The following is a 14,198-nucleotide window of genomic DNA, read 5'->3' on the forward strand; positions in this document are numbered from 1 at the left end:
TTTACAGGTGTGTAGTTGAGATCAAAATGAACGCCGAGGTTGAAGATGGGTGTGGTCTGAGCAAGGGCGCTGAAGTAAAGTAGTAGTAGTAGTAGTAGTAGTAGTAGTAGTAGTAATAGTAGTAGAGTTTATTTCTTCCAAAACCAACAGTGGAGGTTTTATTATATTATATTTTATTTCTTAATGAATGCAATTTTGTCTTGACTTCCTCTGCAAGAGTTAAATAAACCCAATGCTTAGGATGTGGGACCTGTCACTTGTTTCTTTTATAATATAAAAATGTTTTTTTGTCATAAAATATAATTCCTGAAAATGTGTTGCACTGTACTTTGGAAATACTATAATATAAAAAATACGTTACTGTTGAGAATTATATCGAGCTCATCGAGTAAAAGTTCCAAAAGCTTTCCATTTTAATACTGCATACACCAAAAACTACTACATACTTGTTGCTTAGCCCGGTAAATAAACAGGTAAAAAGTACAAATTCAGATGGTTGAAATACATTTACGTCGGTCTAAAAATCATACAATCCTCGGATGAGATGCCCCGTCCCGTTCTCTCATGTCCAGCAGCTCACAGTGCGTCTGCTTTGGAGGCTTCGGGTCCAGCCTCAGCGTGGCTGTCGGCTGAGCTCTGCCTGCCCACAGTCGTCTCCTTGCTCTTGGCTGCAGTCTCGCTCTGAGCCCGGATCTGTTTCTCCCTCTCCAGCGCTTTCTCCATCTCTGTGTAGTAATCCAGAGCCTTCCGTACCGGGTCGATGATGTGTTGCTGCAGAATGAATGAGGGATCGATCAAAATTACACCCAAGAGTGAGCAAACTTTTCCCCCTCAGCCATGTCCGCTTCTCATTTAGTGAGTGATTCCCCAACATTATCGACAATGACGTGTCAGAATCAAAAGGTTTAGTATTACCTTGATATTCATGAATACTTTGAATTAAGTTACCTCCAAGCAGGGGAAGAGGTTGGCCAGCTCGATGAAGAGAGGCAAAAGGACAAATCTGATGAAGCCTGTTTGAGACGAAGGCTTGGTGACTTTGTCCCGGTCCATGAAGGGGGTGACGGGAAGACCCTCTAACTTCTCCTTATCACTCTGAGGGCAGAGAGACGGGGCGACACATGCGGCAGGGCTGCTGCTTTTATTTCATTCAACTTTGTTGCCTCTGAATCTGGCCTCAGAAGTTACTCGTTGCCACACTCTCCCCATACGAGAGCACTCTGGTTACCTGGTTGTAGAATTCCTGCAGAAGACAGTCCAACCAGGGCTCAGCCACCTCCATGGGCCGCGCCTCATTGGATATGTCGCTCACTTTGATCAGAATCATCATGAGCTGCGCACACACACACACACACACACACACACACACACACACACACACACACACCAGGAAGGACTCAGATAGACAGCTACACATGAACTGTGAGAGAACCACAGAGGTAAAGAGTTTACCCTCTTATCAGTAAACATACAAATACCTCTATAGGCTGGCTTTTGATTAGAATGTTTATCCAAATTGTATTGAACTATTTATTCAATTGAATTCATGCTTCTCTTATTTGTCATGGTATTTGATCTATTTTATTGGTTATATTATTCCACTTTTATCTATTTCGATGTCTTGTGTGCATTCGTCTGACATTGTTTGACTTCATATTTGTGCTGTCCTATTGTCCTTTTGACCGGCACTAACCTGTATTAAAGGTGCATTAGGACCAGATCTTGATATGATTTGATAACATGAATGCGTGACGGGCCACACTGTGTAGCTGCCGGTTTACTTTAACACACATATTCAATATGTTTCCATTGAAACAGCAACGGATTAGTCTTCCAAGGAGTTTTGCACTTTGCTTCAACGAGGTATGGTGTAAAAAAATCAAATTAAACATTTAACATACCACCAGACATGGTTATGAAGAAACATAGGATACAACTACATCTATTAATGAGAATAAAAATAAAAAGTTGTTCTCCGTTACAATAATGTCCCTTTTCATAAACCTCTAAAATGAAATGCAAAGCCCACCCCTCAGTATCATACACACACACACACACTCTCTGAACATGAAGTTACGTGAGTTATGAATATGGAATCATATTGCCACAGAGGCCTGTTTGCTCTCCTCTTACCACTTCTCTGTGGTCCTTGTTGGTGAAGTCAAAAGCTGGCAGGATGGACTTGAACCTGTTGAGAATCTCGTTGTGCCGCGTCATGTCAGTGGCCAGAATGCATCTGCAATGAGGACATGAGGAATGAGAACCATAGCGCCATGCTGCTGTGCTGTCCTAACATGAGGAAATGTGCACACAGAGAACCAGAGAGACGGGCTCACTTGATGATCCCTTCTCTAATCCGTTTGTATTGATCCATGGACAGGTTTCTGAAGATGTTGCTCTCTGTCTACAAAACAGAAAACCCCTCTGTTCATTGTCTCTGACTGCAGAGTGGACAGGCTCCATGTTACGGTGATAGCTCCATCCCGTCATGGCAGCCTGGACGGAGCGCTTTGAACGTCCTTACCTTCTCCAGGATCTCAAAAGCTACGGCGCAGTGGTGGTTCTCCAGCGGAGAGATGTCGTTGTAGCGGAGAGCGAGTTCAGTCCGAGCATTTATCTGAAAGAGGTCACACTTCAGTACATACATGTCCATATTAATAAAGAACGTGTTATTGTTATTGGTCGCCGTCATTGTTCCTCTTGTCCAAACCAGCTGTGAAAAGATCCCTTCTTAAAGCATTGCAATGTAAAAGCATTTGCACACCACGTCTGGATTTTGTTTTTTGTCTGTAAATGCAGCACGTTTAAAAACAAATACAACCTCACATTGTGTCAATCAAGTTGAAACGTTTGACCACTCAGAGCCACCGTACGTCCAGACGTCAATCAGCCCAAAGCTCATCTGATGAGCTGATTGACGTCCGCTAGCGCAAAGCACTTCACGACAAACAAAATGTTGCAATAAACAGAATAATAAAACGCATCTCGGTGTTCTGTGGGTACCTATTTTTATTATTAGATGACGGATAAATGGGAAAAAACAAAACAAAAATGTGTACTTGGTGTGCAAAGGCCTTCAGAGGTGGCTCGAAATCCACAGACAAAGACATTCTTATTACGCTCAGCTACTGTCTGCGCTTTCATATACCTGGTAGGCGTTGTTGTATCCTGTGTGGTCGAGGTCGTGGCAGACTGCAGAGGTCAGCATGATCAGCAGGTCCACGCTGTCCATCTTACTCTTCAGGTCAGTCAGCCAGATCAAACCATACATCTGCTCAGAGATACAGAGTACAGAGCGATAACGGGAGATATTGTCATGTACCATGATAATGTGGAAAAAGAAGGCTGCCGTCTACTCTTAAAGATGAAAAGATTTCTGCATTTCTTGATTCCTTTTGTCCACTTGGGGGCAGTGGAACAAGCCGTAAACACAACAATGACACATTACCACCGTATAAAGGTGTTGTGAACAAACAGCATCATGAATGTAAGTCCATTGTTCACTCTGTTTTAACTCCTGAGGGAGATATCTGTCTCTTTAGCTGCTCCAGATGCGTGTTAACATTGTCTTACTGCTATTTGCTGGTGCAGGTAGTAGATTGCCACTGGCTTATCAGAGTTCTTTCATGCTGATAACAGCTGCCTGCTAGCAAATCAATCACTACGAGCTGAAAGATGCTAAAATGCTCAGAGCTCATTGTCCCGCAACCCATTTTATGTCATTTTATCCGTTTTTATATACAAAATTTGATGAGTACAGTTTGAAGAACAAGACTTTTAAAGGATAGTGAGTCAACATGCGGCTTCACACAATTACAGACAGACACACAGCCAGCACCATAAAGTTGATATGGCATTGTAATGCATTTTAAGTTGTCTGTTTCTTGCCACCTGACAAAGTTGTGTCTAATATCGACTCACCTTTTAGCTCCTGCTTTGGTCTCCACCGACTCCAGAGAAAGATATCTGGCTCTTCAGCTTGCTAAGTGCACAGATTTTTACTTTGCAAACATTAGGCTATCTGGAGAAGAGCAGTTACCGTTGCTTTAAGTGGGTTTATCAAGGTTTTTAAGGCGGGTTTATAGAATGAATCCTTTTTGCATGAACACTTTTGCTAAAGGAAATAATTCAAACTAACAATTGTCTTCTTTCGTCGATGTGACAATCGATTGTCCACTGATCTGAGTCCCCTCTTTACTCTGAGGACCAGATGCACTTCACCAATTACCAATCAAGGTGATGGCATAATTGCACTATGTCATGATTACAGACGCAATTGGGCTTTCCGTGATTTGCTCCGATGAAAAGTCTCTCAAAAAAGCGCACACACACACGCACACACACACACACACACACACACACACACACACACGCGCGCGCACTCACCATCTGGGTGACACAGAAGCAGTGCTTGAAGTTGTGGAAAGGGATGTTGTTGTATCTCCGGTAGACCTCAAACAGGAACTGTTGCAGTACTTCTGGCTCGATGTTGAAAGCCGCTATGAAATCTAAATCTGTGTACATGACCTGAAGGAGCACCATGATCTCCGCGTCCTCCCACTGCCTGCACCGACACACACACACACATACACACAATACGCCATGGGAGGGCACTTATATCTACAAATACCAATGCTCATGATTCAAAAAGCAAACATCAAAAGGGTTAAAGGCTGGGTTGAGAAACCAGAAAGATTTTTTTTTTTTTTTAAATGGTCCAATTTAAAAAGTCAGCCCTGAGTTGCCAACTCTTTTCCAATGAAGGGAGCTAGCATCACTCGCTCCAAAAGTCGCTAAATGTAGCGAGAAAGAAACACGTCCCTTCAGTCCTCCCTCCAAAGCCACTCCCACAAATGATCATTATATACCTAAACAACCAGCATGGCTATTGTTGGTACCCACAGCTGTTAAGCTAGCAGCTGTTGGAAGACTCTGTGGTGACCAATGAGTGCAGAATACGCTCAGGAGGCAGCTCGTCCAATCAGCACATTGCGATGATTGGACGGGCTTATTGAAGTCCTCAAAGAGCCACACACACCAACCCTTTTTATTCTTGTTGTTGTTTTATCAGAGCGTCTGATTCATTGTTTGCTGTCAGGATGTAATGAGAATTTCAATTTAGATATCAAAAATGTTTTTGACGAAGATTACCAACCCTGCCTTTAATGAAGGCACCTCACCTAAAAGCATTTTGTGAATTGATATTTTAGTCTCAACAGCATAACATCTGTGATAGCATCTGTAAAAGTTCCATCCATTATATATATATATATATATATATATATATATATATATATATATATAATAAGTATTATGTATACAAAGCCTGAACCAATGTATTCCTTTGTACCATAGAGCTCTATTGTTGTCCAAAAATGATAAGACATCTCAATGAGATACACTGTTGCGTTGGGTGATGTAATCCGTCATTACCATGAACACACACACACACACACACACACACACACACACACACACACACAAGTATATTTTATCTCCACATACACTGTTTTACTGCAGGAAATATATGTATGAATCCATAGCTGAAAATAGTCCCCAAAAATGCACTATTTATTTCTGTTTAATACAGACTATAGTGACCAGCTGTTTCAGGAAATTGCTGGACCTTTATAAAAAATTTGAATATTTTTTAAAGGTTTCAAAGGAATCCTCTGATTCATTTTGATCAGGTGACGCCCCGAGCTTCAGTTCTCATTCTCTAGCCTGCGCATTGGCCGCGTATCCATCCGCCGGCGCCATTGTGGGCTCGCTTTAAAAGCTTTTTTGGGACATGCGCTTCCTCCCCACGAAGCCCACTTCAAACATGGTTTCACAAAGACCTTTTGATTTGTGAGCCCTCTGCAGGCCTATTCATATTGAGATGAGCGTGTCCATCAGAGGGAAAGGGTGACGTCTCCCACCCTCTGAAGTGCATTAGGTGCTCGTCGGGCACGACCGCCATTTAGCCGACCGTCTGCCTCACCGTATACTGAGGACACAGGTGCGCTGGTGGTTTGTTCCTGATCACACCCAGCGCACCGTGCTGATGACCGTGACGCTGCAGGAGACACTAAATCATCTCCAGATTCAAAGTGGCCTAGTCGATACTTACCAGTTATCAAAGGTCGGGGTCTTTAAGTACTGCCTCACCTCCTCTGACACCTCCAGGGAGCTGCAGTGGCGACAGCATAAGCATTAACGGTTACTAGATGTTGGAACATATAATATATGGAGGGGCAGTGGAGTTTTCAGTGAGGTCTGCATGTGAACGTGCCTCATTTGTAGAAACTTTTCCCGCACATGCTCGCACTCCTTCCTGGTTTTATGCAGGGTTCTCTTGTGGTAGAAGGGGGAGGGCTTGTGTGTTCCCTCCGACAGGTCTTTGAACAATCCCAGCCAGCTCAGATGCTCCACGCTCTGAGAAGAGACGGGTCAGAGCAGCACGTCGTTCATCACATCAAATCCACAGATTATCTGAAAAAGCAGCTTCCTGCTAATGCTGGAAACCAAGATGCTGAGTAGAGTTCGTGTCGCAGAAAAGAAGAACAATGAACTAAAGATGTGAAGAAAGCTCAGCAGAGCTCAGGGAACAGGGGAGTCGGGGTGATGATTCTCTCTGAGGTCATCACTGTGAGCAACCCTTTTCACATTACACACAGTCATTCAATTCACCAAAGTGCAGCTTTAAAATACCAAGTAAATCTAATTACAATTCATACTATCCCGCTTCATATGAAACCAAGCAGCAACCTCCGCTTCTGAGAAGTGAAACCAACGCAGAAGAGCCTTAAACTTGCATTCTTTCAAACGGCAATCAGGCCTCCGGTTTTGCAAAAACAAGTCAGATTGTATAGAAGTCTAGTCTAAAATGACTCTTCTTCTCTCTTGACTTATTCCCTCAGTAAACATTGTAAACATGAGTTTAATGCTCTCAATCTCCTCTCGTGTCACTTCTGCAAGAAAACAAGATAGCGACGGACAAAGTCCACAAAACCCAATGTGTGACTTCACGGTGACTAAGCAGCTATGAATGAAATAAACACCGTTTTCTGGCTGTTGGCTTGGGTTAGTAACATTTATTTTTCTGATGAGGATTTAAAAAACTCCCGATGCAGATGATTATGATTAAGGGGCGACCGTGGCTCGGTTACTACTAACGGTGTGCTGTGCCGAAGTGTCCCTGAGCAAGACACTGAACCCCTAAATACACTAGGGATGGGTCAAATGCAGAGAGCAAATGTCCCCACTGCGGGACTAGTGAGGGATAGTTTAATCTTTAATTCCATCTTTGTATTATCATATTAATAAGTTCCACGTACTTTTTCCCCAGATTTTCAGAGGAGCTTTAAAGAGTACCGTACCTCTAGTTTCTCCTGGAATGAATCCACCTGTTTCTTCATCTCGTACACAGCTGCAGGAGTCTCACCGGCCTCGATCAGGATTTTCTTCTCCAGGCCCTGCAGTCTGAGATCACACCATCAGTGAGGCGTTGAGTCATCACACATCTATGTCTTTGGTTTGTGCTCTTCAAAGTCATTTATCCTCAGGAGTATATCTAAGCACGTCCTGGTTCTCCTATTTCCCCACCTTTACCTTTTCTCCATAGAGGAGAGGTCAAATCCGAGTGCACCCGCGAGCTCCGCACCTGAAATCACAAGAAAAGAGGAAGTCCCATCAACAGTTTTTAAATGAGGCCGCGCGCTGCGATTCCCGTGGTGCAAAGTTAAAGATACCTAACGGCTCACTGTTGCTGTCGGCGGCCACCACCTCCAGCTTGTAGCAGGAGTTCGGGCTGTTGGGCTCCAGACTCGGGGAGATGTTGCTGATGTTGCCTTTGGGGTTGTACAGCTTCAGGATGTCATGGGGTCCTGCCTCGGCTGCAGAGCGGAACAGGTCTGAAAAAAGGAACGGGTCGCCGTTCAGCTCACGCTATTGCCCTGAGAAAGGATTTCACAGCTTACCTCAACTGCTCAAGAAGACCATGGGGTGTGGCTGGAAAGCCCTGGAAAAAGCTAGTAAGTGGTCCTTGAGTTGTAATATGTTTGTCAAGCTTTTAGGGACCTGTTTTTAAAAGGAACCCTTCATAAATGGTTAATAAATTGTGTTTTATTAAATAGAGAGGAGAGAGAGAGAGACTGGGAAAGGGGGAGAGCCTCGGTACAATCCTTTACTAACATCTTTAAATATCTTTATAGATCAATCATACAATTATTATCATCAAACCAGTAATAAGAACAACTTTTGAGTTGCCAGATTGTGCAAAAAAACCCTCTGGAACAGGACTGCAGAGGATCTTGACCAAAATCCATTTTTAACAACTTATTATAACCAAATGTATACATGTATTTTCAAATAGGAAGGATAGACAGAGGCCAAAGGGTTTTTTTCATTACGTGGGTTATTGATCTATAAGCCTTCATCAATCATTTATTGACATTAATACAAGCCCTTTATAAAGTGTGCGGTGTTTGAACGTGGTACCACTTCAGATTGTAAGCAGATTGTACCGCTAGATCAGCAATAATCCAATCAACACAAGCTAAAAACAATCAAGGAACGACCGTCTCATTGACATGATATGTGGGATCTTCAACAAGCTTCTTTTTGCCACACGAAACAAAGCACACCTGAAGAGCGTGTGAAGCCAGAGCTGCACAAAGCCGTCACCGTATGAGGAGCTGTCAGTGGCAGCTGTTTGGCTGTCTGACGCTCAGACAACCTCCTTCACACTTATACAGCTGTTTCAGCTGCTGGTCCAACGCCTGACTGTGCTTTTCATCCACGCACCAATCGAGATTGTTTTCTTGTTTATTTTAAGAAAAGAATAGCTGTTAGAATATGTGTCTGTCGGTCAATCCGTTGATGCCACTCAAATTTAGATTCCATAATAACATATTCACATTGTATAAATGTAAGTGTAAAATCATGGGAAAAATGGGAAAAATGCAGGTCATTTTTTTTAAACACAATATTTGACATACATTTAAAACGCCTTTCTGAAACAAATAAGTGAACTTTAAGTAGTAACATAATGTCCCGCTCCTACCTTTGACGTCCTCAGCAGGGCAATCCACCAGGAACTCAGCCTGCTCCGGTCTCCCATTCACCGTGAAGAAGATGATTTTTGTTGCCATGTCATGAATTCAGAGCCACCGATGTTGCTGTGTGCACCACTGATCTGGATGTAAAGTCTGTCTCGCCTCATTGTTTTTACTGGTAAACACTCCTCCCCCTTGTTTTTATTCTCTCCTCCTGTGCTCCTCCTTCTCCTTTCCTTCGTTTGTACTGTAGCCTTTCTCCAAACCGCACATTAGAAGGCTGATTAATTCAATGCAACCTACAGTTTCTTCCCCCTTTGTGTATGTATTACTCTTGTATTTGTTATTTGTTTGATCATTTTGTGGAAATTCATTTCCACTATTTAAAAAAAGGAGGAAAAAAAACACACTATTAAGTCTCATTAGTAAGTGTTCAAATAAAGAAATATTATAATATCTTAAATGATACATTATTATCTAGTATGAGATGATATTTTAAAGTTGTGTGTTTTAATTCATTTTCACTAAATGGTCTATTATAATTACGAGACAATAAGTCAGTTTATCTAACGATGAGATACCTCAAAATTGTGTTAGTAAGTTGGAATAAGTAATTGCAATAACAACGGAATAAAATAACTATAAACATTTATAGAACTAATAAAATCAAATAAGAAATTGATGGAATCCCAAGGGTATTTAAATGTTATGACCTACAATACCATGCAGTACATTGATTTGTACATCGTGCAACATATTTTAATGGTAATATAGGTTACAGTCTTATACATGCAGAAAACAGTAAATCAAAAATTATGAGATATTATTATATAATTAGGAGGTAATGGTTATAGAAAAACACACTAATGTCGTGTTTTTGTTTCAAGGGGTAAAGCTAGTAGTTAATCCTCCGTGCCGGTAGGCGGCGCTGTGTCGAGTTGTAGCTAACGCAGCCGTACCTCCCCTCTGCTCTTCGTCTGTCGTCACCGCATGGGCAACCGGATGAAGAGACCAGCGTGGTACGCAGAGAGTTGAGTGACGCCGTTGTTTTTACTCTACAGTATATGTCTTCGTATCTTTAATTCATCGAAATGACTGAAAGTAAAGCAGGGACGGCGCCTAAGCCGGCGAAAGAGCTGCTGGCTTTGAACCCCAAACAAGAGTCCGAGTTCAAGAAGAAGGTGCAGGAGGCGAAGAAGAACAAATCTAGCAAGGTGGGTCGAGAGGAAACGGTGGCCCTGAAGGAGCCATGAATTCACACAACACGAGGGTGCTATTTCTTTATTGATTCATCGGTGTCTTCTTACGTCCGAAGGGAACCCGAGGTACACTTTATTCCGTCACCCGTCGGATTGTGTGACCTAATTTGACATTTCAGCTATCGTGATTTTAGCATTCGATATATCGAAGTAATGTCTCTTTTATTATTTAGAGCGGTATCGTCATTATTTAGCCACAGTCCGGTGCTTGAGGAAGCTGCTAGTTAACGCTGTGACGGTTATCTTCGTGGTATTTATATTCGACAGGGTTCTAAACTTTGATACAGGCCGAAGCAGAATCTGGGTCAGGTCCGTCTGTAAAGGTTCCCTTCAACAAAGCTCTTTATTCACACCGGATACATCACTGTTCATGTAAACGTCTAAATACATCAATAAGTAAGACAAACGTATTAAACTGTGTTAAAATATTATAAAAAACATTTTACTGGAGCAGACAACTTTTCATAATACGGTAATGTACATGATAATATATATATGTAAATTAAATCAAATAAAAAAGCTATTTATATTAATTGGAGACGATTGGTTAATTTCACTGCAGACACAGGTGCTACTAATGACACTATAGCTCTGTTCTAGTGAAGTAGTCGGTAAGTCATGACCATGTGAGAGAGTGCACGTGCGTCAGGTTCGAGAGAGTGCACGTGCACCAGGAACCTGAAACCTGAAGCAGCTTAATGGAACTCGGCCATCCTTCATTTTACTGTTTACACATGTGACGTGTGATGAAAAGTCCTGTGTCTGTTTACAGCTCAGTTGAAATGTACAGACATAACGTCCATGGATAACTGATTATTGCGTTTCATTACACAATGTACGCGTGTTCGTTCATTTCCTATGTCACTTCTATGTTGTTGTTGTTTTTTCCACAGGGGGGGCATTTGGCCCCTGGAGTGGTGTATGTGGGCCACCTTCCACACGGGCTGTTTGAACCTCAGCTCAAGTCTTACTTCGAACAGTTTGGGAAAGTCCTGAGGCTGCGGCTGTCCAGGAGTAAAAAGGTAGCACGGCTGAAGACTTCAGACGAATGTGTTCTCATAATATATATATATATATATATAAAAACTCCCCATATTTTTCTTAATGGTTTCCTATCCTGTGCATTACACCTAAATCGTTAGTAGAGACGTAGAGTCTCTGACGTGTTAGAGAAAGCAGTTGTCCCGTCGGGTTGACTGGACGTCCCGCTGAGGGTTGGCTCACTGAAAATGACCTCTGGTGTATCAGTGGTCTGAGGTCAGATATCTGAGCCCAAAGTGTTGTGGTGCATTAAGCTTATCTCCTGCTCACCCATTGGCAGAGCGATAAAACCCATGTACCCACAAAAGATCAAATCGTTAGTAAATATTCTCCATGACGACATGCATCACATGTTTTCTGGTAATACAATAAATAACTAAATAGTCTAAGAAATAACCGCATGATAAGCCTGTTTTTATGATCATGTGTGAATGGAACTGACAATGAAAACAACACGGAGTGTTTTTTAAATTTAATTAGGAACTTGCAAAATTAACAAACTGTTTCAAGCGAAATGATATAGATAAAATATTTCCATGTCTGTTTACATGCATGCTCACAAATGCAGACTAATCAGGTTAAGACTATCATTTGATTGAACTACACTGGTCTATTTCCTGAAGCAGAAATTGTATCAATTGACATTTGTGCTCGTTAGTAACAATTTATTTGATTTATCTTCCATATATGATTTCATCACAATTTGAATCCTTTGGAGTCGATACATGACCACATTGAAGGGTCACCCAGCCCCCTCTTATTGGAATGCAGATGTTGGGTGTGAATGCTCACCTTTTCTTTTTTTTTTTTCCCCCGTCTGTTTGTCTCAGACAGGTGGAAGCAAAGGCTACGCATTTGTGGAGTTCGACTGTGACGAAGTTGCCAAAATTGTTGCAGAGACCATGAACAACTACCTCATGGGAGAGCGGCTCATCAAATGTGAGTCTGGCTCACGTTACCAGCGTGACTAACGGGCTCAATCAGAAAAGATGTGATCCCGTCAGCGCCATGATGGAAATAACAATACACTGCATAAGGAATGAGAACAGTAAAGATGGATCGTTTATACCCATTTACTCACTGATCACTGTTCCCTAGGTCACATGGTCGCGCCAGAGAATGTGCACGAGAAGCTGTTCGTCGGCTCCCAGAAGGCGTTTAAGAAGCCCTCGCTTCCCGCTGTGTCCCGCTACAACAAGACCCACACAGAGGAGGAGGTGACCAAGATGAAAGACAAGCTCCTGCGGAAAGAAGCCAAGCTCCGCAAGAGACTGGCAGCGCACGGCATCGACTACGACTTCCCCGGATTTGTGAGTGCTTCGAGACCGGGGCGATGACTCGACTAGAGTTTTCTATGCGTTCATTCTTCTTTGTTTAGTTGGTATCAGATTAACCTTTAGTCCTCTGTTTGTGTCCAGGCTGCCCAGGTGCCCCAGAAGAAGAAGTCCTCTGATTCCATGGAGGCGTCCACATGTAGCGACGTAAGGCAAACACTCGTATTATGTCATATTTAGCGTTTGGCTCAGACTGAAAATGACCCCAGGTGAACCAGTGATCTGGGGTCAGATTACTGCGCCTACAGCACTGTGGTGCATTAAGCTTATTGCGTGTGTCTCCTGGTGGCTGCGTGATAAAACCCATGTACCAACACTAAAATCAAAGATGTATTATTATCGCATTCTTATTCGTATTATTGCACCCGTGTTACTATTAACACCCTCTGTACCAGAATGAGCATCTAATGAGCTCCTCTTGTCCATTTCAGGACGCCACGCCAGTCTGCACCCCCTCCGTCCTGGAGAGGAGGAAGTCCATGGTCGCCGACGACGACGGCGATGACGAGATCATCATTAAGATGCCGCCTATAGTGAAAGATGACGAGCGCTCCTCGGAGGAGGGGGAGGAGGAGGAGGAGGAGGACAACGTCGAGGGCAACGTCGAGGGCGATGGCTCTGAGAGCGAGGGACCCGCTGAAGCGGACGCAGAGTGAAAGTCCTCGCTGTGTTCTCGGTGACTTGGGTCTCTGGCTGTCACAGCACAGCTGCACACATCAGGCTCACCTTTTTGAACTGTGTTCAGAAATCCCAGCGCGTCTTTCGGTGTGTGGAAATTCCACTACATTTGAAGGAAGACGCCCCCTATGAAAGTTTCCACCATAACTGTGGGTACCACTGTAGTGAGTGCCGTGGGTGGAGCTTGCAAAAACCATCACAGTGAGCCTGAGTAACGGGCCAGTTCTGACTGGACTTCTTTGACAAATGTGTATTTCAGTCTCGGAGCAGGCCCCTTCCTTTGCCACACAGGGCCCTAATGTTGATGCAAAACAGGCATTTTTACTTCGTCATGCACACTTGTCTAACAGCGTGGTTAAATTTGTACTATATAAACTATGATCATTCAAAATAAATGATGTGAGAATGTACAATCCATCTTGTTATTGTGGTATTTTATTTCAGAAGAACAACAAGCTAATAGAAAACTACTCGCATACACACTAGCAGAGTTTTTTTTTTTTTTTTTTTTTGGGAAGACATTTTGATGTGTCGCTGTAGGAAATGCATGCGAGTAAAATAAATGAATCTGGCTGCTTCAGTTACTGGGTTCTGATATTGTCCATCGTTATATTAACACCTGTGCCAGTAATGTCTGCCAACCCATCAGTGGCGCAATATGAAATTCTGCAATAATAAAAATGTTAATGTTTCCACAACCAAAATGGAAAATGATTGTAGCGTTAACCCTGATTGAACATGATTGGCTGAGTCTGTATATTACTGCTTCACATAATGGGTAATAGAAGTAAAAATACTCCTTATCACCAGACACTAACTTATCTGATTCATTTACATAAACAGTGTTT

At 42.7% G+C, this 14,198-nt stretch overlaps 2 protein-coding genes and 2 non-coding genes across 6 annotated transcripts; 3 read left to right on the forward strand and 1 right to left on the reverse strand.

The window, feature by feature from the left end:
• Positions 1–407: 407 nt before the first annotated feature.
• Positions 408–9,141, reverse strand: si:dkey-219c10.4 (high affinity cGMP-specific 3',5'-cyclic phosphodiesterase 9A). 3 transcript variants are annotated; one of them, XM_068725180.1, is made up of 14 exons: positions 9,047–9,141; positions 7,746–7,895; positions 7,594–7,645; positions 7,362–7,464; positions 6,275–6,417; positions 6,113–6,172; positions 4,387–4,564; positions 3,149–3,271; positions 2,525–2,617; positions 2,337–2,404; positions 2,134–2,236; positions 1,229–1,333; positions 949–1,095; positions 408–771 (listed from the first exon to the last, which is right to left on the reverse strand). In XM_068725180.1, the coding sequence occupies exons 1-14, from the start codon at positions 9,132–9,134 to the stop codon at positions 577–579; spliced, it is 1,608 nt and encodes a 535-aa protein (XP_068581281.1). In that variant the 5' UTR covers positions 9,135–9,141; the 3' UTR covers positions 408–576. The 3 variants fall into 3 exon arrangements, with proteins under 3 accessions (XP_068581281.1, XP_068581280.1, XP_068581282.1); XM_068725179.1 differs by having other exon boundaries at positions 7,734–7,895; XM_068725181.1 differs by lacking the exon at positions 408–771 and having other exon boundaries at positions 1,027–1,132; positions 7,734–7,895.
• Positions 9,142–10,037: 896 nt separating this feature from the next.
• nifk (nucleolar protein interacting with the FHA domain of MKI67) lies at positions 10,038–13,765 on the forward strand. Its single transcript, XM_068725238.1, has 6 exons — positions 10,038–10,252; positions 11,191–11,319; positions 12,169–12,277; positions 12,437–12,648; positions 12,757–12,819; positions 13,104–13,765. The coding sequence occupies exons 1-6, from the start codon at positions 10,130–10,132 to the stop codon at positions 13,326–13,328; spliced, it is 861 nt and encodes a 286-aa protein (XP_068581339.1). The 5' UTR covers positions 10,038–10,129; the 3' UTR covers positions 13,329–13,765.
• LOC137883674 (small nucleolar RNA ACA64) lies at positions 11,516–11,645 on the forward strand. Its single transcript, XR_011104600.1, has one exon. It is a non-coding gene; the product is annotated as a small nucleolar RNA ACA64 (small nucleolar RNA).
• Positions 12,861–12,991, forward strand: LOC137883675 (small nucleolar RNA ACA64). The gene has a single exon (XR_011104601.1). It is a non-coding gene; the product is annotated as a small nucleolar RNA ACA64 (small nucleolar RNA).
• Positions 13,766–14,198: the final 433 nt, after the last annotated feature.

This window comes from Cebidichthys violaceus, unplaced genomic scaffold (assembly GCF_023349555.1).
Source record: "Cebidichthys violaceus isolate CVI_PGR_0920_01 unplaced genomic scaffold, fCebVio1.0.p SCAF_34, whole genome shotgun sequence".
NCBI classification, from domain to species: Eukaryota; Metazoa; Chordata; class Actinopteri; order Perciformes; family Stichaeidae; genus Cebidichthys; species Cebidichthys violaceus.